This window comes from Gopherus evgoodei, chromosome 4 (assembly GCF_007399415.2).
Source record: "Gopherus evgoodei ecotype Sinaloan lineage chromosome 4, rGopEvg1_v1.p, whole genome shotgun sequence".
Taxonomy (NCBI): Eukaryota; Metazoa; Chordata; order Testudines; family Testudinidae; genus Gopherus; species Gopherus evgoodei.
Window position 1 is genome coordinate 137,313,508 of NC_044325.1, and position 25,761 is coordinate 137,339,268.

At 43.1% G+C, this 25,761-nt stretch overlaps 1 protein-coding gene across 3 annotated transcripts in view; it reads left to right on the forward strand.

The window, feature by feature from the left end:
• FKBP5 (FKBP prolyl isomerase 5) overlaps positions 1-25,761 on the forward strand; it is a 51,625-nt gene that overhangs the window by 15,588 nt on the left and 10,276 nt on the right. For 2 of the 3 annotated variants that reach the window (XM_030561268.1, XM_030561269.1), the window contains exons 2-8: positions 8,754-8,882; positions 10,243-10,387; positions 12,022-12,164; positions 13,634-13,748; positions 23,046-23,202; positions 24,177-24,267; positions 25,668-25,751. In XM_030561268.1, the coding sequence (XP_030417128.1) occupies positions 8,778-8,882; positions 10,243-10,387; positions 12,022-12,164; positions 13,634-13,748; positions 23,046-23,202; positions 24,177-24,267; positions 25,668-25,751 (840 nt within the window). In that variant the 5' untranslated portion in view covers positions 8,754-8,777. The remainder of the gene's footprint in view (positions 1-8,753; positions 8,883-10,242; positions 10,388-12,021; positions 12,165-13,633; positions 13,749-23,045; positions 23,203-24,176; positions 24,268-25,667; positions 25,752-25,761) is intronic. The other variant, XM_030561270.1, reaches the window with a different exon arrangement.

The following is a 25,761-nucleotide window of genomic DNA, read 5'->3' on the forward strand; positions in this document are numbered from 1 at the left end:
ATTTTGTTGAAATTCTAGTATGTGTAATACCTGTCTGTTTCCATGAGGTAGATTATACAGCTGCATCCTGTTCTCTGCTTTGCATACTTTTCTGTACACTGGATGTTAGCAACACCTATGTAGTGCAAATGGCTTGTAGTAAAATTCCACTTGATAGTAAACACTTGGGTGGTAGCTGAGGGGTGGTTTGAAGAAAAACAACTTCAACTTTAAGAAGGTTCCACTATATTTTATAGACTGCCATTTTTTCCCGTGACAACATATGTGATGCCACATGTCTGGCAGTGGCTTTAGACAGTCTGAAAAATCATCGAAGTACAGAGGAATTTTTAAAAAATATGTCTGCAACCACAGAACATAGATGTAGAGAACATTCCAGAAAGTTGCTTCACAGCTGAACATTGTCTTTTTATCGTTCTTGTAATGATTGCACAACATTTTTCTAAAACAAGAGCCGGAATTCACTTCTGTACATATGGCTGTTTCAAAATCTGGATAAGAAAAGCATTTCATAGTGGTGACTAAATATTCTGGATTCTAGGCACATGGGCACAGACTTGTAATCTTTGCATATTGTGGCGTGCTTCATTTGCCTGGGTGCATTGATTACCATCATTCTCAGTCTGGGGAGTTGAAAATAATAAATGAAAGCCAATGTTTTCCACTGCTCACACTAATGTGCTGGATTGTGTTTGGGGAAACAACAGATTTGCAAGTTCTGCTTTTGATCAACTCCAGAATTCACAATTATTTAGCGGAGTTAAATATGAGGTCTGCAGTCTGTACTGGGTCCTTTTTGACTAGACCCATTGTGAACTGGGTATTACTGTGTGTTCCTGCTTAACGTTCAGTACATGGTAGTACAGGGGCAATGTGTGGATTCAAGGGTGGAAGGGACAGCCTTGTTTTGTTCAGTTAGGCAGATCCTTACTGTTTCATATTCAATTAACTTGGTTTATATAGTCACACTTGAAGGGTTTGTTAAGACCTCAATTTTTTTCTTGTTTTTTTTTAAACTTGTTTGTAGTTGCTCCTACATTACAGATTATGCCGCCATGTTAAATTGTCAGATAATCTTTGCAATGGTAAATAGCTAAAAACAAGGACCCCCCCCCCCATTTTCTTGAATTCCTAAGCAGCTTTGTGCCCACTTGCAATGGTTGTACAAAGTAAAGGTTAACAGCTTTTTGTATTTCCCACAGGAAGCAATTTCCTAAACAATTTGTTAACCAGCTGATTTGGTGGGCCATGGAGCAGGAGAAGAGAAAAGAGTGCAAGAGAAAGAGACACAATAGAATCTGGCTGTTAAAAACCAAATCAAAACTTTTGGTCTCGCCCATTTAAAAACATTAAGTTAGAATGTAGGGGGTTTTTCCGCATGTTTGTGTTCCTCTATCTTAGGCAGTGTTTCAGAATTAAAGGTATCAGATTCTGCAATACTGCCCCATATTAAATAAAACAACCCTTTGCTATTGTTGCTAGATATAGCGATGGGTTTCATTCCCTGCTCTATCACATGACATCTAAACTTCTATTCTCCAATTGAGAATATGCTTGCCTTTGAACGTGTGCATGAGTTTCCATCATTTCAGTGGTCCTTAAATATGCTCTTAAAGTGAAATGTGCATAAGTGATTGCTTAATAGGTATGCACTTCAGTGGATCGGTGCCTATTCAGGAGGGAGATATCTACATTGATGTAATTTGATTATCCCTTCCTTTGCACCTGTTGTGTCTCCCGCTCTCCCCACCCTCATATCAACATTAAATTAATGGCATATCAGGATGTGTGGTACATCAAGTAGCATAACATCTAGGTGTACAGACCATCTAGAAGCTGCCAAGTAATTTATCTTTCCACTTGGCTTTAATTTTTAGGACCCTCCGGGAATACTTTTTGACAGTCTGACGTTAAACCTAACGATATCCTAGTCCTGTATAGTCAAAGTGCTGGTAGAACAGGACCTGGTTAGGATGTGAGTCTGTCAGAAATGCCAGTTCCTTTTGGGCTTGTCTACATCAGAAAGTTGCAGCGCTGGTGAGGGAGTTACAGCGCTGCAACTTTGAGAGTGTCCACATCTGCAGGGCATCACCAGCGCTGCAACTCCCTGTTTGCAGCGCTGGCCGTACTCCCGTTTTGTCTCGGGTGTAGAGGATCCAGCGCTGGTGATCCAGCGCTGGTAATGCAATGTAGACACTCACCAGCGCTTTTCTTGACCTCCGTGGAAGGAGGAAGCCTCTGGTAATCAAGCTGGTTTCCTTTCCCGGTTTGCTCTCTCGGTCCCGGAGCCACCCAGCAAACCGCAGGGAAGGAGACCTGCTTGCTCGGGGTTCCGGGACCGAGAGAGCAAACCGGGAAAGGAGACCAGCTTCGCCGCGGTTTGCTCTCGCGTTCCCGGAGCCAGCCAGCAAACCGCGGGGAAGGAGACCTGCTTGCTCGGGGTTCCGGGACCGAGAGAGCAAACCGGGAACGCCGCGGTTTGCTCTCTCGGTCCCGGAGCCAGCCAGCAAACCGCGGGGAAGGAGACCTGCTTGCTCGGGGTTCCGGGACCGAGAGAGCAAACCGGGAACGCCGCGGTTTGCTCTCTCGGTCCCGGAGCCAGCCAGCAAACCGCGGGGAAGGAGACCTGCTTGCTCGGGGTTCCAGGACCGAGAGAGCAAACCGGGAACGCCGCGGTTTGCTCTCTCGGTCCCGGAACCCCGAGCAAGCAGGTCTCCTTCCCCGCGGTTTGCTGGCTGGCTCCGGGACCGAGAGAGCAAACCGGGAACGCCGCGGTTTGCTCTCTCGGTCCCGGAACCCCGAGCAAGCAGGTCTCCTTCCCCGCGGTTTGCTGGCTGGCTCCGGGACCGAGAGAGCAAACCGCGGCGTTCCCGGTTTGCTCTCTCGGTCCCGGAACCCCGAGCAAGCAGGTCTCCTTCCCCGCGGTTTGCTGGCTGGCTCCGGGACCGAGAGAGCAAACCGCGGCGTTCCCGGTTTGCTCTCTCGGTCCCGGAACCCCGAGCAAGCAGGTCTCCTTCCCCGCAGTTTGCTGGCTGGCTCCGGGACCGAGAGAGCAAACCGCGGCGAAGCTGGTTTCCTTTCCCGGTTTGCTCTCTCGGTCCCGGAACCCCCCTTGAAGCCGCCCAACAGCGCTGCAGTGTGGCCACATCTAACACCACTTGCAGCGCTGGTTGCTGTAAGTGTGGCCACTCTGCAGCGCTGGCCCTATACAGCTGTACTAATACAGCTGTAACAACCAGCGCTGCAAAATTTTAGATGTAGACATGGCCTTTAAAGTCTTAGATAATTAGTTCCCTTCTTTTGGCCAGAATACATGTGGTCCCGTAAAGAAAAATGTCAGGCTTTGACATCTAAAAGCCCATTTACAAGACTCTTTGCAAGACTCTATTTGTCTCTGCCAGAAGACTTTAGTTAAATGCTCAGTGAGTGGCAGATTTTTCTACCATTGCTTGTTTCAAATTAATGGAAAACGTGGATCATAGCCAGCTAGACTGGCTACGTTTGTGTCTCTGGAAGGGCTGCTATAAATTGCAGATAAGCCTGACCAAAGAACACCCTCTTTTATAGCTAAAGGCAATTTCACTAGACAAGGGTTCTCAGGCTCTGTCATAACATGGGCCACATTTTAAAAGGGAATCTTGTGAACATCTTCCCTTTCGCTTGCTGTGACGCAGCCCACCTCCCCTCCCATTCACAATTGTGTAACATCCCTGTGGTGACGACAGTAATTGCTTACATAAAAAAGTAATACTAAGGATGTACTGAATGTGTTTTTAATAGTCTCTTAATGTGATTGAGCAACTGGAAATAAAGAGAGCCAGCATCTGTTGACCAACCAGTTCTCGGCAGACAGTCAGCAACTGCTGCAGTCCTTTGGCCATGGTTTCTGCACTAGACAGTTGATCATTCTTGAGATTAGGCTGGCCTGGTGGTAGAGGTTGGTATTCGGGATTGATTTAGTAAATGATCTCCTTTCAAATTCTTCTGCCCCTGGTTAATTGGTTTTGGTGATGGGAACTGCCTAAACATTGGCATTATGTAGGCAATAAGGAAGTGTTTATTCTGTTGTGATAGGTGCTTGTTGGAACTATGGGGGAACACAGCAGTAACTTGTGGGCACGTGGAAAAATTGTCCAGTAGCTTAGAGCGCAGACCTCCGAGTTGGGACTTTGGGTTTCTGTTCCTGGCTCTGCTGTTGGCTCGCTTGTGTAACGTTTGGCAAGTCTTGTAAATCTTTCTGTACCTCATCATCCACACCAATAAAACAGGACAATGTGTAACTGCTGCTTTGGGGAATTCTGAGGCTTTGTAATATTTGTAGAGACCTTTGAGATCCTTGGACATGAGTGCAGTAGAAGTGTTTATAGAAGCTGTGTGGAGAGAGAAAAAGGCTACCTTCTTGTTGGCTGGGGTAAGTACCCCTTTTTTGGGGTGCAGTAGGGTTTGGTTGGTAGCTTTTTTGTTGTTATTTGGGTTAATATCCATAGCTACAGATGAGCTCTTAAATACCGAATAAACCTTAGGGTGGATGTCCCAAGGGGGAAAAAAAAACCCTTCTCAATTAAAACAAAAAATGAGATATACAAGAGTGTCTTTGCCCTAACTGCTTCTTTGAGTGTATAGTGCACAAAATGTTTATAATTTTAAAAAATACATAGTATAAAGATGAATATCACTGGGAAAGAGAGCTCTCAAGGAACACTGTCAATCTAAAATGCAATCTGGTTTTTTAAAAAATTTTAGATAATTTTGCAATTATATCTGCCACTAAGTCCCTCTGCTAAGGTTTCTGGCTTTAGGACATTTAAAGGTGGTTGTTTTTCTTTCCCTGGTTCCAGTGTGCGAAACCCACAGGTAAGGGGAAATTAACTAAACAAAGCATGTTTTTTACTTTTCTGTTTGTTTATCTCATGTATTTAACAACACTGTCTCTAGTCAGTTTCCCCTGTTAGCATGAGTTCAAAGTCGTGTTCACCTTTAAAGGTGGATGTGTCCTTACCAAATGATTTCTCTACTTAAACTTGAAAAATCCGTTTTCTGTTTATAAATCCTTGAATGAATGATTTCTCCCACTGGTTTCTATTAGCCTCAACGCCAAAGGCAGTGGGAAAGTTTCACAATTGTAACTAGTTTAATAGATCTGTTTAATGTCTAAACACAATTGCTTTTTAGTTCTACGTCATGCGTTTCCCTGATTACGCATTGCACAGCAGTGCAGCTACCAAAATAGAAAAATGATTATAAGGAAATTGCCAGGAAATATTTTTAAAATGTCAGGCAATTCCTCTCTCATCGGGGGGGGGTATTGTAAAGCATGTGTCCTTGATGGAGAAAATTGCCTCATTGTCAAAACCTCAGCTGGTTGCGCAATGAGTCCAGAAGAGCCTGGTGTTGTCGCAGGGCTGTCTGTAATTACACAAATTCTGTCCTCCATCCTTCTGACCTTGTTGCCAACTCAGTGCCATTACTATCATGCAGCTTGCGAGACTTGGTGTTTTTCTTAAAGCTCCAGCCCAAGGGGTTCTGCACACGTGTGAGAATCTCGTCTTTCTTTCTTCAGCCCTTTTTTGTCACAGTGAAAACCACGAAAAAATCTTCAAATACACCCTAAAGGCTAATAAAGAGCCGCACACTTGTTATGTTAAAAAACCCTTATGATATATAATATTTTTGGCAGGATCTGATTCATGATTTTTGAACACTCCCCCCCTCTACTCTCCACACCCCGAGTAGTGTGTTTTCTCAGATAATGGCCATATCGTATATCTTTTTAAACAAGAATTGTTTGCAGCAATGGGCCTAGCACTCCAAGAGGAAATCCAGTTTACCAGGCACATTGGGCCCTGTGCGTCTCTTCTCTGCTCTCCCCATCTGAGCTATGTGTTTAAAAGACAAACTTACTTTAGTCTCTCTCTGAGGCCTGTAGTCCATGAGCAGTGGAAAGTGGAGGAATGTGGAAGAGACAAATGAAGGAGGTGGAAGTGGGAAGAGGAATAGGGCAAAAAGAATAACGTGGTGAGATGAGATACCAGACTGAGGGGAAGGAAGGCAATATTGCCAGCCCTCAGTGTTCAAAAATCATGAGTCAGTACCCCTGAAATTGTGTGATTGGCTTAACAAATCATGGGTTTTGAAACCAAAACAAAAAACATGGGGTTCTTTTTATTTGACTTTTAGCTTTTGAACCTGCCTCTGCACAGCTGGGGATGTGTTTCTCAGCCCAGGTACTCAGACTTGCACTAGCTTAGCTTGACCTAGCACACTGAAAATACCAGTGTGCCCGTTGTGTTCTGGGCAGCGGCTCAGGCTAGCCATCTGAGTCCAAGCCTGCCCAACCCTCTACATCCAAGCTTGGATGGCTATCCCAAGCCACCACCCATTCTGTAGCATCGACGCTGCTATTTCAGCACACTAGCTCAAGCTAAGCTAGTGTGACTCTGCCATAGAATCATAGAAGATTAGGGTTGGAAGAGACCTCAGGAGGTCATCTAGTCCAACTCCCTGCTCACAGCAGGACCAGTCCCCAACTAAATCATCCCAGCTAGGGCTTTGTCATGCCAGAACTTAAAAACCTGTAAGGATGGAGAGTCCACCACCTGTCGACATGTGTTGGGAATCACACCTCCCTTCCCAGGTGCAGTGCAGATGTAGTCAAGGGCACACTTAGGTCATGTTGTCAAGCTTTCCTCTGCAGCCATGTGGGTTAAACCCTCTTCTAAAAAAAAGGCTGAGCTTTTTATGTAAGCAGAGGATTCCAGGAATTTGGGCTTAAATAAAAATACCAAGTGTCTTGAGACTTGTTTTACTGCGTGTGTCTGCAACACAGGGAACAAGGAAAGACATTGACAGGACAAAAGGCAGTGGATCTTAAAAGGCAACAAGCATGCAGAGATTTCAGGATGTCAGCTCACTGGAGCGGGAATTATACTTCCCGGCACATCTGTACAGTGCTGAGCATATTTTGGATATAGATGTCAATTTATTTTCAAAAAATGAGATGGATCAGGAGGGTGGGCAAGAAGAAACAACAAGGAATCTGGGGTGGGGCTGCTGCTTTTAAAAATAGCTTTTGGTTTTGATTTTCCAAAGACACAGTAAATAATCCTCTATGGGAAACGGTTGACATGTACTGTGGGCCAAAAGTAATTTGCAGTACAATGCACAAAAAGGTTAGTGTTCTAAATAACTTTCTCAGCTTGTGGGCCCTGAAACAGCTCCTCAGTGATCGGGCTTATTTGGCTGATGGATGAGGGGGAGTTTGCACATGTATGGTTTTCCATACCTTGTAAACAGAAATGTCTACCTTTTAGGGAATGAAGGAGTTTTCTATGTTACTTGGCATCTTTACCACCAAACTTTAACACACGTGCTGGTCACCTTGTGTTTGGAAGCTTTATGGTCACGAGGACACTGGGCTGGTCCAAGCTGAACTTTTTGTATGTTTTTCTAAAATGGGTTCCTCTCTAAGATCCCGGAAGAAATGGCTAGTGTATTTCTGATGGGGGTAGCGCTTGTGCCTATCTGTTACGGTTGGTCAAGAGGCTGAGACTGTCATCCATGCCTTTGTCACCTTTCTGCTAAGCTTCTACTGTAATGTGCTACTCTCGCAATCTAGGGATGCAGAACACAGCTATCTGTTAGCTAACTGGAATGGGACACTTGGGGCTCATAGTTCTGGTGCTCAGGTCTCTGTCCTGGTCTTCTGCTCTGCTTGGGTTCCATTTCAGCACATCGGTGGGAATCTTTCAAACTCAGAATTATCTGGAGTTCATCTGCTTGAGACCGTCTTTTTGTCCCATCATAGCAGTTGATTATCTAGCATGCTCTTGCTGTGGGTCCCTGGTGTTAAACCTTCCAGGACCATTGGCAAGACTCATCTGAGGGCGTTCTGTGGCATGATACGCTGATTTGTGATGTCATACTGTTGCCTCAAAACATGGCAGTGATTGATTGACAATGACAGAACATGTAAACCAGGATAACTTTACACCTCACCATGACTCCATGTAATTGAGTGATTGTGTGAGGTTATCACTGATCTGTATTGCTAAACAGATCCTCAAAGAATTAACAAGACTGTTAGTAGCTGAAAACTCATGCTTGTCACACGGGCGTAACTTGTATTTATTAAAAGCCAAAAATGGCTGCAAACTTAAATTGGACGGGAACAGCCCACCAGCCCTACTGATGATTGAACCTGGTGATCTTCTAAACAAAAAGAGCTCTCCACCAGGCTTGTAGCTGTTTCATCACTTCAGACTGACTCAACAGACATTTTAGGCTTCTGAGTGACACTCCTGGAATCCTACTATGTAGACTGCAGTGGTGGTGAAGTCATATTGGCTATTCAGAGGAAGCCTTGCATGGAGAAATCTGGCTTTCATTGACTGTTTAAAAAAAAGTTGTTCCCAGTCACTAACAGTGCAATGGGAGATCAGATTGGTCTAGTCCTGGTTGTGTATACAAGTTAGATTCTGTGTTTTACAAATTTTCTTTTTTAACAATTTGTGGCTCGTGTCCTCCATAGAAAGGGATGTTCCACTTTGTATATGTAGATCAGTTTTATGCTAATAGATTTTCTTTCCTGCAAAGGTCAAATGGGAGAACTTTGTAGTTAAGTTTCCTCTGTCACTTTTCTAAAATGTTTCATACCTCTCTGGATTTGTGCTCTAGCACTGGACACTTTAGAGGAGTGTAGATCTCTGAAAATACAAATTGCCACTGAGCATGGTATATTGTGTGTGTTTTGACAGCGTCTGTGCTTATGAAAGAAGACAATGACAACTGACGAGGCCACAAAGAATGAAGGAGAGGTCCAGACAGCAGCTCTTGCTGAACAGGGAGAGGACATCACACCGAATCAAGATCGAGGGGTTCTGAAGGTGAGGTCATTGCCAAAGCTTAATGGCACATTTCAATAGCTACTCTCCTACTTCAGTGAATCTAGAGCACGTACACATCTGTTAACTATCTGAATGTTAGTGACATGGGTTGTCTTACAGCTTCTAGCACAATAAAGCTGAGCTTTTCAAAGTTGTCCAGGGGATTTCATTGTCCAATTCCCTTTACAAAAATAGGAAGACTTAAATGGCATGGAGACCACAACTGCAGTGCAGATATCAGCCTTCGCTGTGAATTTCACTGCTAGTGTATGTCTAATCAGATCGTTAGTAGTACATCCATGCAGTCCTCATAGGCTTTTCCCTAAATCTAATTTCCCCTTTTCCTACTGGAGGCAAATTCAGAATTGTTCCGCTGTATATTTTCGAGTGCTTCATCCCATCGATGAATATAACTCTTTCCCCAGTGGTATCTCCTCTGTGCACACTCCCTGCTTCTTTTAGCTTAAGAACTACCTGCTCCAAACAGTAGCATAAAAGCATTTTGACCAAAAGTGAATGAAATGATTTTACCCCATAGATGTGGCATTACATTGTCAGCAAGTAAATATTATTTTACTAACTAGATTTCTAAATATGATACTTAAACACATCGTTGTATAATTGTAAAGCCTCTACAGCTCTCTCTATTGAGACCTGTAAAAATCTCCATATATGTGATGGGAACAACTAATGCTATTTATTGATTTTTATTTTGAGGGGACAAATTAATAAAAAGGTTACTTAAATCATTACCTCTTTAGATTTCTGCCATTGTGAGTTGGAAGACAGGGTTGATCTAGAGATCTGGTTATGGCAGAAGATAGCTTGAATAGCCATGGCCATTGGGAGGCTGAATCAGCAACCCTAGATCTCCAAGGAAACGGCTATAAAAACATGCTCTGGGTTCAAACGTGGCATAAAAAAAAGTACCTGGGAAAGTTCAGCAATTTTACTTAAACACTGTGTCAGTGGTACTACTTAAACTTAAAAACAAGACAGTGTTGCTGTGCTACCAACTTTGGACCTGCTGGCTGGTATGCAATACTAATTGGGCTTGTTCTCTGGGATTGCAACTGTGCAAGGAACTGTGTGGTGGGTGTTTTATTGCATTGCTGGAACCACAGCTAGGATGAGGTTGGGGTGCGCCAGCACCACCTTATTAAAAATATGCTTTATGTTACGGGAGTTTGGAGTTGTTGGACAGAGGAGCTGTGCTAGCAACACTTAGCTGCACAGGTGTGTCTAGAACCAAGACACTTGCCTAAAGTAGAAGAACTGTTGGACTCAGTCAACTGAAGCCTTCCTCTTTGTTAAAATGGACTCCTACCATCTTCATCCTAGTTGTCCTTCTCTCTCCTAGATCGTGAAGAGGCCAGGTCATGAGGATAAGTCCCCTATGATTGGAGACAAGGTTTACGTCCACTATAAAGGAAAGCTGGCCAATGGAAAAAAATTTGATTCCAGCCGTGATAGAAATGAGCCATTTATTTTCAGTCTGGGAAAAGGTAAGGAGTGAAATGGAAATGCAGTCTCAGGGCTTCACAGTGCATTTTCTCTGGATAATGTCAGTTTGTTGATACATAATTTTGTTGTTAGAGAGAGCGCATGATTAAGTGGAATGAACACAAGACTGGGAATAAGGAAATTTTAGGTTGTAATCCTGGTTCTGTCGCTGAGTAAATGTGGCTCTGGGTATTCAGTCATTTAGTGTGTCTGTTCAGAACCCCTGGGATATTGAGATCATGTTTTATTAGGCCCAAATTTTCAAGTGTTTCCTGATTTTGGGTGCCTCTGGATATCTGACAGTGGGTGTTTAATATCCAGCAGTTTATATTAAGTCAATAGTTGATGCTTGCGCTCAGCACCCCTGAGAATCTGTCTGTGGGTGCTCAAAATCAAGTCACAATGGAAATAGATATTTCCTTTCCCTCTAATTTTGTATGCTGCTTTACCCATTCCAGCTGTCCACAGAGTTATAGCCACTTGCAAAATGGGTTTTTTAAGTGTGCTTCACGTTGAGTGTGACAGGATTTGAATTGAATACCTGCCTATTCGTATCTTTTGCAGCCAGTGGTAACCTTTATATCCCCCAACTTGAATAATGACTGAAGAACTCTCATGAAGTTTTTAAGTTCCTGTTGTCAGGCATATCTCGCTAGTAACATAAACGCGGGGAGTGGGAAGAGTGGAGCTGTAACAAATTAAAAATATAAAGGAGTGATTTCTAATTAGAACACTTGCTTTTCAAAGCTCTTATGAGGTGTCAGCAGATCTTCCAGGCAATTTGGTTTTGGCCTTCCTATTACCCCTTCGTGAGCAACGAATGGAGTTACGCTTAGATAAATGAAATTCTACCCTCTGCCACGTGGCAGGTTGAGAACAAAAAGGAATTGTTTTGGAGCACATGGCTTTTAATGACTTTATTTTTTTTGAATGAATGGCCTCCATTTACTAAGGGCCTCTATATACTAAAATTGCATTCCCCTTCATGACCCTTTAAGCTTACAGAATGGAAACATTTGCTCCTGTAATGGTTTACAGCTCCAAAATGCTTCTGTAGAAAGTGGACTGGAGAACGTGGACCAGACTCATGGATTGTCAAGTTTATGTAACTCTGACTATAGAATTTGGGGTATTAAGCCAGAAGAACAGCTCAATGCAACAGTCCTTCCCTCCTAGAATTCTGCTGTGGGGCCTTTCGTGCAAGCTTGTGGGGAGCTGCCCTCTGCTCCCAGGGGGTGTCAACACACCCCTTTGTAGCCACTCTGAGCATATCCCCTCCACAGCCCTATTCTAGCACCTAAATAACACAGTGCTATGCAGCCTGTCTGTGTTGGGGTGAAGTTCTCTACTAATGTGGAGGGGATGGCAGCAAATTTCCCTGCGCTACTTTCCGACTTATGCTTCAGAGTATCCCTAGATAATGATGACAGGTGGATCTGATGGATTCCTTGTAGTAGCTGAGTTGTGTAGCTGTTGTGACTCTTATTGTATTGGTTTCATGACCACAAGTAAAGACCGTGCATGCCTAGATATGGCAGAGCATTTGAAAAAAGAAAACGGACTGTGTCTAAAACTTGTTTTTGGCATGTTTGTGTTATAAATCATTCTCTCGTATTGAAGCTTGTCCTTCTCTTAGGCCAGGTAATCAAGGCATGGGACATTGGGGTTGCCACCATGAAGAAAGGGGAGATCTGCCACTTGCTGTGTAAACCAGAATATGCGTATGGCTCTGCTGGTAGCATCCCGAAAATCCCTTCCAATGCAACCCTCTTTTTTGAGGCAAGTATGTGTAAGAGTGTTAGTATGGAAACTCCCTCCCTTGAAGCATGCTGTTAAAAAAACAATTCAACAAAGCAGTTGGCTTCTTGAATTTTTTTTTTTTCCCCACCTTCAGCAATTCATTCCCATGCTGTCTCAGAAATGTGTGTCTAAACTGGAGAAGCGGTGCCCAAACAGGATCTGAAGCTACCAAGCCCAGAAAAGAAGTCTTGTCTTGGAAGCATATGGAAAACAATGATACACATAGGACACAGATTCTGTTAATTCTCTGCTGCGTGTGCACACATCTGTAAAATTGGGGGAGGGCAGGTCAAAAATGTTTTCATGTCATAAAAATCCATTAATGCCAGTGAACTAAATCAACATGAGAGTTGGCATGGAGCAGCTGCTGGTCAGCCAAACTGAGCACAGTGTGTATGTGTTCATTTGGCAAAACCTTGCAAAACCCAACAGAAGTAAAGCATCTTTAGTTAATTAAGGCACAGATTGTCCCAGCTCTGGCTGCAATTGATTGCCTTGGAGAGCCATTGGCCTCAGTGTGCCTGTTTTCATTGTCAACAGGCTTAATGGCCTCTTTCTTAATGGTGCTATGTCTGGTCAACAGAGATCGAGAAGGGCGACAGAAACGATTAGGGGAAGGGAACAGCTTCCATATGAGGAGAGATTAAAATGACTGGAACTTGTTTGCTTAGAAAAGAGATGACTATGGGGGAGGAGTTGTGATAGAGGGCCATAAACTCATGAATGGTGTCAAGAAAGTAAATAGGGAAGTATTATTTAGCTCTGTGCAGAATGCAGGAGCCAGTGGTCACCCAATTAAATTAATAGGCAGCAGGTTTAAAACACATAAGGAAGTACTTCTTCACACAGTGCATAGTCAGCCTGTGGAACTCTTTGCCAGGGGATGTTGTGAAGGCCAGAAATATAACTGGATCCAAAAAAATAATAAGATTAGCCATAGAGGACAGATCCATCAATGACTGTTAGCCAAGATGCTCAGGGATGCAATCCCATGCTCTGGGTATCCCTAAACCTCTAACTGCCAGCAGCTGGGACTGGACAATGGGATGGATCTCTCGATAATTGCCATGTTCTGTTCATTCCATCGAAGCATCTGGCATTGGCACTGTCAGAAGACAGAATATTGGGATAGATGGGCCATTGGTCTGACCCAGTGTGGCCGTTCTTACATTCTTATGGTCTGTGCCTTTCAGGGCAGTTTTCAGAGAATCCCACATCACTGTTTGAATTACACCCTTACAGGATTAGTAACTCTTGTTTTATTCTTTCTTTGTGCTGCTTTTCAGGTATTATGCACGTTCCAGTTTTTAATACATTGGACCTGTTACCTCGCTTAGAGCTGGCTTTCATGGGCTTCTTCCAGTGTCAGCAGAATTGGATTGGTTGGTTTTCCACATCTAGGATCAACTGTTGCTTTGACTACCTTTTTTATTTATTTATTTTTTTAGATCGAGCTTCTTGATTTCAAAGGAGAGGATTTATTTGAGGATGGAGGAATCATCCGGAGAATCAAACGAAAAGGGGAGGGATACTCCAACCCAAACGAAGGAGCCACCGTAGAAAGTGAGTACCAGCTTGGCTGCAGGAGTAACTAAACGCACCTTAGCAGCCGAGTGCAAATGTGTTGGTGAGATGAGCCTGTGTAATAGCATTCCAGAGGATTTGCAGCACTGTAGCCATCTCTGGCGATGAAGCAGGTTGAAGGGGTTGTTTCTGAGGAGTGGTGGGAGGCTCATCCATCATCGGGTTGCCAGTCTGTATTTTGTACTGTCTTTCTGTGTGACTAGGTCAGACCCTGCAGCTGTGCTAGAATTGAGTTTCTCTAGCACATGTTCTAGCTCAAAGACTGGAGTGTGCCGTTTGTCCAGTAGCACACAAGGTATACACGTAGAGGACACTGGCCATGGTTTGTGTGGTTTTATGTGAAGATGGGGATGTGGAGGGGGGAGGGAGGAAGTAGAAGAAAGAGGCAGTTAACTCTCAGCCTGTGAGTGTCAGCATTTCATATGTTAACACAATTCTTCCTTCCTTGACCAATCCAGAGACACTAGCTCATAAGGGTTTAATGGAAAGCATTAAACCAAGGCAGCAGGTAGGTGATGATGAAATGGCCACTGAGGCATAACTCCAGCTCTTCTCTCTGAGTCACCCTGGTCCTGCATTCTGTCGAAGGCCCCCCTCGGGCTTTGATAAACAAACCAATACTAAATTGTGCAACCAGTTCTCCTTAGCTTGATGTGGAAACTTGGAAGAAAATTAGCGTGTACGGTATGAGAGTTCTGTCTCCTTTGTTGTCTTCCTTTATTCATTAATTTTTTTTGGAAGATTTTCTGTTCTCACGTTGCAGTCTGAAAGGCACTGCAATGCGATAGGGGACAGTGTGTAGGCTGCTTTGTATATCCAAACTCTGGATTTCCTTGTGTATATGTGATTAAAATCTCAGCCTCAATTTAGCTACTTTTACTTGAGTCCAATATTTATTAATTGTTACGTGCATGCATGTCTTGGCCTAAACTAGGCAGCTTCCTATTTTCATAGTCCTACACAATGTTTGGGTTGCATCCATAATACAATTAAGGTTTTTCTTTCCCTCTCCCTGTGACCAGAATACTACTGCTAACTTTGGATGGCTACTAACTGGAGAGCACAGATTAATGAGAAGGGTCTACTGGAGTCAGTACTGTTCTATGGGCTTAACTGAAGTCCTAATTTGACCCCGAAGTAGTGAGCTGAAATCCCATTCAGATTTCTTATAGTACTCTTTCCAAGCTTAAAGAGAACCACTGAACCATAGAACAAGAGAGAAACAGCAGTTACGGAAGTCTTGGCCATTTGAATGGCCAAATTGTACATTTCGAACTAGCTGGTCACCCTTCTCCCTATATCAGAGCTTCTGTACAGTATGAGTTTCTGAACCTTTTTGGGAGGGGAGAAATTGATCCATTCAGCTTGTTAAGCCTGTTAATCTAAGTGTCTAGTCCTTTAGTGGGACTGATTTTAGAGAGAACTCCTTTGGGCCCTGCTAATTTCACTCTGCCTATGAAATGTTTTGGGTTGTGGTTGTGTGCACTGAGACAAGCTTTGTGTAAAGTTTTAAGCTTGCTTTATTGTACCTAAAGGCCAAGTTAAAAAAAAAATCAAAGTAGATACCAGTTTAATAGTTCTAACTGCTGCATTCTTTTTTATTACTTATTTTTTTGGTTTCATTTAAACATCGTACCCATTATGCTTTTGTGTGCTCAGAAAGTTTGTAACCAGACACACAATTATCTTTGTTACGCCACAAAGTAACAAATAGAACAAAGCCCTGTTCTCATTTACAGCACAATTTTTGTTTTTAATCACTATATAGTGAAATTGATATTTTTTCCTCTTTCTGATAAATCAATCAGCAATTTGGCTCTTCCTTAAGCATAGATTCTAGGGCCAGAAGGAACCATAGTGATGATCTAGTCTGATGTCCTGCATTGCACAGACCATAGGACTTCCTGAAATAATCCCTAGAGCAGATCCTTTGGAAATATATACAATCTTGATTTAAAACATCCTGATATAGCAGTTCTTTAAAGACTCCCTCAGAGTGGTCGTTAGTATTGGGCCTTTCTCATGGCACATGATTGTAAATCCTCCTTTAATTTTTTTTTTTTTTAACTATTTAAAAGGTACATTTTCTTCTTAGCTTATTGCATTAATTCAGACGCAAGCATAGTCAGGATAGTGGAGATTAATGCCCTCTTGAGGCAGTTTTGTATAACACATGCAGCCTGTGCAAGGCTGAGGTCAAGAACTCTTTACTAATCCTATTCCCCAAAGTTGTGCTGTACCAGTAGTTTGATTCAGAGCAAGTTCCCAATGTGGCCCTCAGTTTCATTCTGATCTAACTAGGGCCTGGGTTTCCTTAAATGTGCTTCAAGGATAGGGGCACATTTCAGACCTGATAGCCTCTTAAAAACAGTATTTTGGTTGCACACACATGTCTGTCTGTCTGTCTATCTCTGTGTACTCTGATCTAGACTCCATGTCTGGCACAAGGCAGTAGGATCAGACACAGGTAGTAGGATTAGAATGGCACAAAACCAGAAGAAGAGCAATGATCTGTCATAATCTATTTTCAATCAGACAGCCGCCACATTTTCACTGTTCAAATATTTCCATTCAGTTCTAGTAAAAACCCCAGTATTAACTCAGAAACTAGTACAAAGGAACCTGGCATCACTGCTATAATTAAACTGGAAGAAAATGTGCATTTACCAGAACTGACATCTCTGGGTTGGATTTTCAAAGGCAATGTTATTAGCTTGAGTTATAGGGCATAATTCACAGTCTTCACTTCCTAAAACACAGCCTGCAGTAGAATTTGTGCATGCCAGCTTTTGTTACAGCCTTTTTTCTGTTTTAATAGGAGTACAAATTGCAGTCAGCACATCAGGTTCATGTGCCAGCCACATTCAGAACACAGCGTTCTGTGCTCTTCAAAACAAAATCGCTCTAGGCACTGAGAGAACAATAAGTCAACGCTGCAGCTGAAGTGATGTTCTGCAGCCGGGCTGGGGCTTCTTGCTGTGTAATCCAAGTGTAACTGTATCCAAATGATCTGCTTTAGATAGCTCTTAAATACAGTTGAAAAATGGAGCAGGAGACTTTCCTGTTGCCATTATATTTCCATATAATTAAAACGGAATAAAACTACTGTGCCTTTAAAAAAAAAAAAAAAGCACGCTTGAATTCACAGCAAGTCTGTGAAAGGCCAGCTGGAAGCTTCATGCCATCCTGTGTGTTTTAGTCTTAAAGCTCGCACCTTAGATCATTGTCTTCTCATGCTGGCAGAGGCTGGCAACAGATTAACTGTGACTGCCAAAACCAGGGATCACAGAATATCAGGGTTGGAAGGGACCTCAGGAAGTCATCTAGTCCAGCCCCTGCTCAAAGGGGGACCAATCCCCAGACGGATTTTTGTCCCAGATCCTTAAATGGCCCCCTTAAGGATTGAGCTCACAACCCTGGGTTTAGCAGACCAATGCTCAAACCACTGACCTATCCCTCCCCTCTTCTCTATCCCTTTTATATCAGACTCTCAGAATTATTCTGATAAAGGCAAGGATTTGGGTAATTGGGAGCACTCGTTTCAATGAGCCTTCTTTTCCCTCTTAAAGCAGCATGGATCTGGAGTAGCAAGGAGCTCCCTCTTCGGCTCAGTCTTTTGGCTTATTCCCGACAGTGATTCCTGCCAGTTTCAATAATTATAATAACCTGGATAGCCCCATTATTGTGGTTGGTGTTTACAGGCAATAGCAGGCCAGATCTCTGCACCAAAGCAAAGGAGGAGGGAGGCTTCACATGATACTGCAAAGTTATCAGGTTACTTGTTTTCAGAATGTACGCTGAGAATTGGTGTGGGAGTGTGTGAGGTGCACTGTTTTTTGTTAAAGCAGAAAACCAAGGTGACTTGGTGGTAGTGGAAGAGTGTAGGTCAGGAATCACCGTGCTTTTGGCTAGGGCTGGCTGGGATAACAAGGATTCCTTTTCCTGAAAAATTGAGGTTTCAAAAACTGTTTGTGTCCCCCCCCCCAGACCTTTTTGAACCCTTTTGTGGAGGGGGAAGATTTGGAGCCGGGGCTTGAGGCTCGGTTTCCCACATCCAAGAAGAGTGCTCTAACCACTGGGCAGTTGGCTATTCTGAGGTGCGGTGTTCCCATCTGTCTCTTGCACTCTCGTTTTTGGACCTGAGAAACCTTCCCAACTAAAGTTTCATTAGAACCGATACATGTGCGCAAAGAGTTTGTTTCAAGGAATTGGTATTTTCCTACAGAAACATTTGATCAAAAATTCCCGACCAGCTCTCCTCTCTCCAGTTGGTGTCCTTTCATATCATTCATACAGGGGCCCTCATGCAGCAATAGAAATAGAAAATAGAAATCAGTAGATTTCTTGTAGCTCTGGCTTGTGTAGGGAGCTGTGACATTTAGGGGATCACTCAAACCAGTGAAGAGTTCCCTCATTGCCTGTCTGGTAACCATGGGTGCCTTCATGCTGTGCAGTGTTGGTTCAGGTCCCTCACATTGGAAGCCTTCCCACAAGCAAAAGGTCTCACCCTAGCTTCTGCCAGGCTAGTTACTCTTTGCAGGGTGATACCTGCAGCCCATGCAGTCCCGAGTCTCCCTAGATCCGTCCTTCCAGAGTTCATAAGTACCGGACACTTGGACTTTTCCCCTCTCCTTCGTCACTCCTTCCCCCAAACCAGCCACCCTGACACCGCTTCTTTTGGGATGCGTGCTCCACACAGTTTGCACACCAGAAACCTGACTGGATAAAAATAAACAAAAGGTTTAATTAATACAAATCCCCCAGATTGAAAAATGAAATTGTCAGGGAAGAAAATAAATGGAAAGACGCAACCTTAGGCTTTACACTTTCATGTTAAATAAAATCCCTTTCCTAATGCAAGTTTCCTATTGCCTGGGAGCTGTTTCCCAGCATAGCCCTAAACCTGCATGCCAAACTTCAGACACAAGCCTTCTTTTTTAAAAGACACTTTCTCTCTCTGTCCATGATGTTTCCTTGTTTCTTCAGAGTAGAGGAAATTCCCTCTTGACTTGATAGCTGAGGATGTCTCAGTATCTTCTGGTTAACTCCTAATGGTCCACCATTGTCCTTTCCTAGGCTGCACAATCAGTCATTTCTTGGAACTGGGTTTGTATAAACGCCTGGTTTGGGAGCTGCTCCTCTCCACTTAACTGCTCCCAGCACTGCTGCAAGGGGTAGCGAAATGTTGCAACACAGATTTTGTGTAGAGTTTTGTATGTACACAAATACATAAATTCATAACCGCAGCCTGTGTAGATATCTCATAATGACCCTCCAGTTCAGAACACTGCAAATGTTGATGAAATACAGCTTGCCATCAGTTGGTTCAGCTGCTCATTTTGGGGAAGGTTCAACCTGACGTTCTCCCCTTGGAGTCTCTTGACCCTATTGTCAGAGGATCTCTGTTACCAATTGCACAGAACTTGTCACATTGTGCTTTCTAGTTCAGTGACTGGCCAGCCACGCACTGTCCTGCTGTTGTAGTTGTTAACTATAGATGCCCAATGCAAGACATGTCCCGAGGCTGTTGGGCAACTCCAGAGCATCATCACAATCCCTGTCCTTCTCTGCAGTATTCCATGTGCAGCATCAGTGCTAAGATGTGGCTTTGTTAAGCTGGTAAAGATTCATGTCTCTCTCTCTAATGATTGCACTTTGTAAAAGTTCCAAGTGCCTCTAATTGTGATTAAATGGAAACTGGATTAGTCATCCATGTTGTGGGCTAGAATTTCGCAAAATCACACAACAGTGCAGATGTAGCAATAGAGAGTGATCTGTCTCATCAGAAGGCTGTTTAACTGCTGTGTGCTGAACTGGGGTGGCTCCCACCAGACAGGGCACAAAGCAAGATAACCTCTGCATGACAGAGGTTTGCCAGCTCTCTACAAGAGAGATCAGTAGCTCTTCCTTTGTGTCATTATGTTACTCCTATTTGTCTGTTTTATCGACTTCTGACACTGAAATGGATTCTCCTTCAGGTTATCCTGGAAAACATTTTAGTTTGATATCTTTTCTCTGTTCCTTACCACTTGTAGTAACTTTCCTCGTGGATTGTATTTTCTAAATGAACAACCTACCCTAAATTCTCAATTACTGAGGGACAATCTTCACTCATTGCCATATTTGCTTTCCACAACCAACTCTCTGTATAACTTTTCATGAGTAATGTACCCGAATACTTGGATGCTAATATCTAAACTGTATTCTTAAATTTATTCACTTAAATTTGGGTTATTGCTGATTATGCACTATATGTATCTTATGACTTTAAAAACAAACTTTGTATTTGTGGATAATCTAAGCACTATACCCAGATGTACAGACACTCTTTTCTTAACCTGTGTACTATATAATTTTTTACCATTAACTTTAATAAAATGTATAAAACTATTAGCCCATACGGGAAACATTTGAGCTGGCGCAGCAGCACCTGCGGAGCACACCAGCAGAGCATGTTGCTGATTTAGGATCATTAGAAATATGTGAGTAGAACCAAAGAGTTTTAAAGATTGGGAAGGCCATGGAATAGATACGGTTGGTCAGATATTAGGTAAAGAGACTTTTCTAACCTATTTAAAGATCAAAACTAACTTTAACTGGCTCACTCTCCCATGGTACCACTACATTCCAGTTAGGCATTATGTTTCTCAGCTTTCTGTATAAAATAACTTTCCTAGAAAGTTCACTTTTAATAGATGTGATGGTGACTGGTCAATTAAACAAAAAATTATAATGGATTATATCAATCTTTGCAGACAACTTATCCAAGTGCGCAGAAGGAAAAAAAAGAGCATCTGGATAGACAGATTATCCCAGAGGAATGGGATTTGATTTGGAAAAGGGGACAAGCAACCTCAGTCTGTAGCATGATGAAAGAACATTTCTTTAAGGTTCTGCTTCAGTGGCATCTTACACCAGTCAGCTAAAAATATATGTATACATGACTGAATGGGGATAAGATGGCGGGGAATTGTGGTGAGAGAGGACATTCTAGGAATATATAGTGGCCATGTCCAGTCTTGAGAGCATTGGGATAGTTTGTAACTTGGGTATTTATTACCAAACCTCCTGGGGCTTCCTAGCAAAAATGGTCCCATGAAAGGAAATGGAGAATTACTCTCTCATCTGCTGGGAGCTGCTAGGCTACTGATAGCCTCTCTCTAGAAAAAGAAAAATAGTCCAGCAGAGGAGGAATGGCAAAATTTAACGCACCAGTTACATATCCTTCCCCCCCCCCCAAAAAAAAGCACACCTGTCCAACTTCTTTGAATGTTAACATTGGTTAGACACACCTGATTTGTTAAATATGTGGGTCGTGTGAAATGTATGCTTTAGTATGGTATACCCTATGGCTACTGGATAGAGAGACCTGATGCTAACATTTGTGTATGTTTCCCTACACAGAACATCAGTGTTATAATGATGATTGTTTTGTCTGATATTTACAAGTAAAGGATTTATAAACCTGTTAAAACTGCCTAAATCAATAGTTTTTTAAAAGTGAGTATCTGAGCACCAGTTAGCAATGAACAGGAATTATACCTGCAGCCTCAGGCTGTAAGTCAGTTTCCTTACTCAGGCCAGGGTCCTGTTGACTTCAGGAGAACTCGTATCTGACTAAGGATGGTGGGATTAAAGGAAAATACACTTTCAGTTACTTTCCCATTGCCTTGCTTTGTAATGCTTCTGGTCAGAGGAGAGAGGAATGTTGAACCTCCTCACCACCAGAAATCTGGGCCACATGGTCAGTAGCTGGCTAGATTTTGCATAAGCAGGGAGGAGCTGAACCTTCCAAAACCCAAGGAAAGTGAACTGCTGTGTTGCATATCTCACTGCAGGCTGTGTGCTACATGAAGACAGAATAAAGGAATATATCCCTGAACGGTTCTAAAGCACCCCTCACTGTAGTGACTAGGCACAGTAGTATGAATACACTTCTCATTGTTGAGAATTTGCAAGCTGAAACCCAGTCTAAACGACTGTGGTTCTTGTAGTGTCCAGACTTTACGATTCTTAGTAACTTTTATTTAAACATACTGGAGATGTTGTGGGTATTGGTACCACTTTGAGAACACAGAGTACATGAATCTTAAACAAGCAGGAAGTTCATGCTTTTTCCATAGTCTACAGATTCAGTCTGTCACATTCTGTTCAGCCATGGGTTAGGGACAGCTTTTCCCCCAAATTTTAAAGGTATTTTCACGAGAACTAATTTTAAACTTTATATTGCAAAAGAACGAAAACCCTTCTTTTCCCAGATTGTAGTGACGCTTACACAAAGTCCCTGACCACTAGTAGGCACCCACTTGTCTTAAGTCGCCACTTTAAGTAATCACCGAGATTTTTAGCAGCATTGTGGTAACTCTTTGAGACTGCCCTGGGGGTAGGCAGTAAACTTTTAAAGACAATTTGGTTGTTGCTTACAAGAGGTTTCAATTTGTGTAAACAAACATGGATGCTATAGACAGGATTCTTCTTACCTGTAGCCAGAAGCTACGTACCTGAGACTGTATTTGTCTCTGTCTCAAAATAGAGCTGGGTTGTTCCTGAAGATTACAAAATGTTAACCTTGTACTTGAAACTCTTAAGGGCAGGGGACTTGGTCTTAGCTGTGTAAAGTATAGGGCAAGCTTATAGCACTATGCAGAGGAGTTGTAATTGCAATGCAAGGGGCTGTGTCTATTTCAGATTCGAGGAGTCTGTCCAGTATAGTTTAGGACAAGAGGATGTGTTAGTCAGTGTGCTTATCTGATGTCCTCACCTTGGACAGAAGGTGCATGGTCAGAGATTCAAATACAGTGCTCTCCAATACTAGTTTTCAGGTCCTTCCCCCTGCCCCCCTATGACGGGCTAATCATCGGTGTACCGCCAAGTGCTGCACAGATTGGCTGGCTGGCTGGCTGGCTGGCTTCCCCACACTTTTCTGTAGTATTCCCCCAGTTATCGATCTGATCAAAGATTGCAGGTGGAGTTTAGGCAATAATCACAAATGGGGAATTAGATCAAGACCATAAGACTAGTTTTCTCAACCTGGTAGAACTCAGATGTCCAGAGACAAACTGCACTTCTAGATCCTTAAGACTGCCTTACTTCCCAAATGCAGGGAGTAATTTAGAGAACTCCATATTGGAAACTGATTTGCTGTGTTGGATAACAGCGCTGTAACAGTGCTAGCAAAACGGTCTTTAATTGTGCAACTCTGTGGGCCCAGTGAAACTTTTCTGGCAATTTTGTGTGCCTTCCTTGCATCTCTTACTCTGTTTTGTTTCCCTGCAGTCCACCTGGAAGGATTTTATGGTGGCAGAATGTTTGACTGCAGAGATGTGACGTTCATTGTTGGAGAAGGGGAAGATCATGACATTCCAATTGGAATTGACAAAGCTCTAGAAAAAATGCAGAGAGAAGAATACTGTATCTTGTACCTTGCACCACGGTAAGAAACTTCTAGCTCTGGGTGAGCAGTATCTGTCTGAGCATCTTGCAGACAATCTCAGTAGCAGGCTGTTACTGAAAAGGAGATGTTTCTTTCCTAGGATGTTCTCTACAAATGCCCACCCCTTCAATCTCCTAGGAGCCACTCAGACTCGTAAACTGATATTTTCCGTTTCTGGAAAGTTTGACAAGAGCATTGTTGTGCCTGTGCGAAACTCCATCTGTGGAATAGATAATGGCATCTAGTTTGGCCTTGTTCATGATCTGTCACAAACACAGGATTAAGGAGAGTTGAGTTGTGAGCGAGTGCTCTTGTTCAAGTATTTGTATCTGAACTACTTGTTTTTGTGCAGCCTTATAGCTTCCGCATATTACATAGACCAAAATCACATGCCTGGTGGTTGATGATAGGAATATCCACATGCACCCAAAGCATCCTGTGATCTAAGATATCTTCATTTTGCTTTTACAGAATAAAGTCATCCTATCCTGACATGTTTAAACACTAGGAGAGGGTTGGAACGGCATCCAGTTACCAAGATAAATTTTGGCCAAAACGTCCAATTCTGGTTTGCAGGGTCAGGTGCCTACATACGGATTGCCTGCCTTTCAGAGGCAAAGGGAAAAGAGCACTGCCCTAGAAGGGTGATATTGAAAGAAAATGAAAATAGACAATGAACTGAAGAACAACAGAGCTGGAGACCAGGTGGGGTTAATAATTCCTAAGAGCATGGGTGATGCATCCCATCTGAATGCCAGGGAAATAGGGTTGAATTCAGTCCTGTTTCTAAAAACAACATTGCCACCGACGAGAAACTTGGCACAGTTTCCTATTCAACATCTGGCTTGTCTCTAGGGTCTAGTGTTTAGCTCCCCACTGGTACCTCCATGCGTGCATGCGTAATCAGAATATTGAATGAAGTGCCTGATCACACACCCTTTCCTCTGACGCTTTATTTTTATGCTGTGTTTCAGATATGGGTTTGGCGAGGCAGGGAAGCCTAAATTTGACATCGAGGCAAATGCTGAGCTTGTGTATGAAGTTACACTTAAAAGCTTTGAAAAGGTGAGAATAGAATTTCTCTACACACACACACACACACTCTCTCTCTCTCTCTCTCTCCCCCCCCCCCCCCCCCGCTCAAGACCTACTGGAAGCCGTTCTGCATTGAAAGCGTTTAACACTTTGTCTTTGGTGTGGCTGTAATGCAGCCCTGGTAAAGCAGTTACATCAACAAAGATCTCGGTGTTCTTAAATTTGTTCTCCTATGTTTGTTTTATTTTTTTGGATGCGGTTCAAGACTTGTTCCTTTATTTGTTCCTAGGCCTGTTCTCTTTGTACTTTTTTTTTTTTTTTTTTTTTTTTTTTTTTTTTTTTTTACTGGACTGCAGACAAAAAAGTTCATGTCCTGCCAAAGTGCTCTGAAAGGAGGGCAGGGCTGGGCTGCTGAACAAGCTGTGCCCTCTTCGGGAGGCTGGAAATTGTGCCCGTGTTTGTACAGTGTTAATGAAGAACAAGATGTACATGGGGCGGAGCAGGTGCTGCCAGGCTCTGTCCCGGGGCATGTTTGTGGGAGGAAGATTTCTGTGCCTGGCTTCCCTCCCCCACCTCTTAAAAAGGGAGAGGACAGAATTTCCCTTTTCCCTGTGGAGACACTTTACCCACCCCTCCGATGCTGGCTGGTGTGTTGTTTTGAATGGGGTTTTGGAGCCCGTGGGGGTTGAATGGACCAGTCCTGTTAAACAAGTGTCCTCTTAACTGATCTTAGGCACAGAATGGCTTTCTTTAACATGCAGCACTGCCGAGCCCAGCCAGTCAAGGAGAAACCCTAGACAGCTCTGGCCACTTGACATGAAGGACTTGAGTCTCAGGTTACCGTACGGGCTGCTCATTTTGACTTTATTGCCTTTTCAATTCCTAAAGCTGAATGGATCTGGTGGACAGATCAAGGATTTATTTATGACTATAGACCCATACTTGCTCTTGTGATCAACTCCTCCCAACTGCCTCCAGTGGGCAAAGTGGCTTCCTCCTGACACCAGAGAACAAACGCCTTCAGATAATGAGTGAGCATTGGCATGGCAAAGAATTGGTAATAGCAACGTGGCTTGGAGCCAGCATGTCTTAAAATCTGGGTTTCTAGAAGTCAGTTTCTGTTGTTGGGATAAGGAGAAGTGAGGTGGGTGGAGTGATACCTTTTATTTTATTCTGTTGGTAAAAGACAAGTTTTCAAGCTACACAGAGATCTTCAGATCCCCTACGTAGATCGAAAGTTTGTCTATTTTATCACCAGAAGTTGGTAAATAAAAGATATTACCTCCCCCACCTCGTCTATCTAGGACCAACACGGCTACAACAACATGACAAACAAGTTGGGATGAGGAGCCGCCCTAGAAGTCAGGAACTCCAGCTGATATTGTTTCCTGTCTCACCTTCTAACAATTGTTATAAATGTTTGCACACAGGCCAAAGAATCCTGGGAGATGGACACCAAAGAGAAACTTGAGCAGGCTGCCATTGTCAAAGAGAAAGGGACAGTGTATTTCAAGGTTTGTAAAG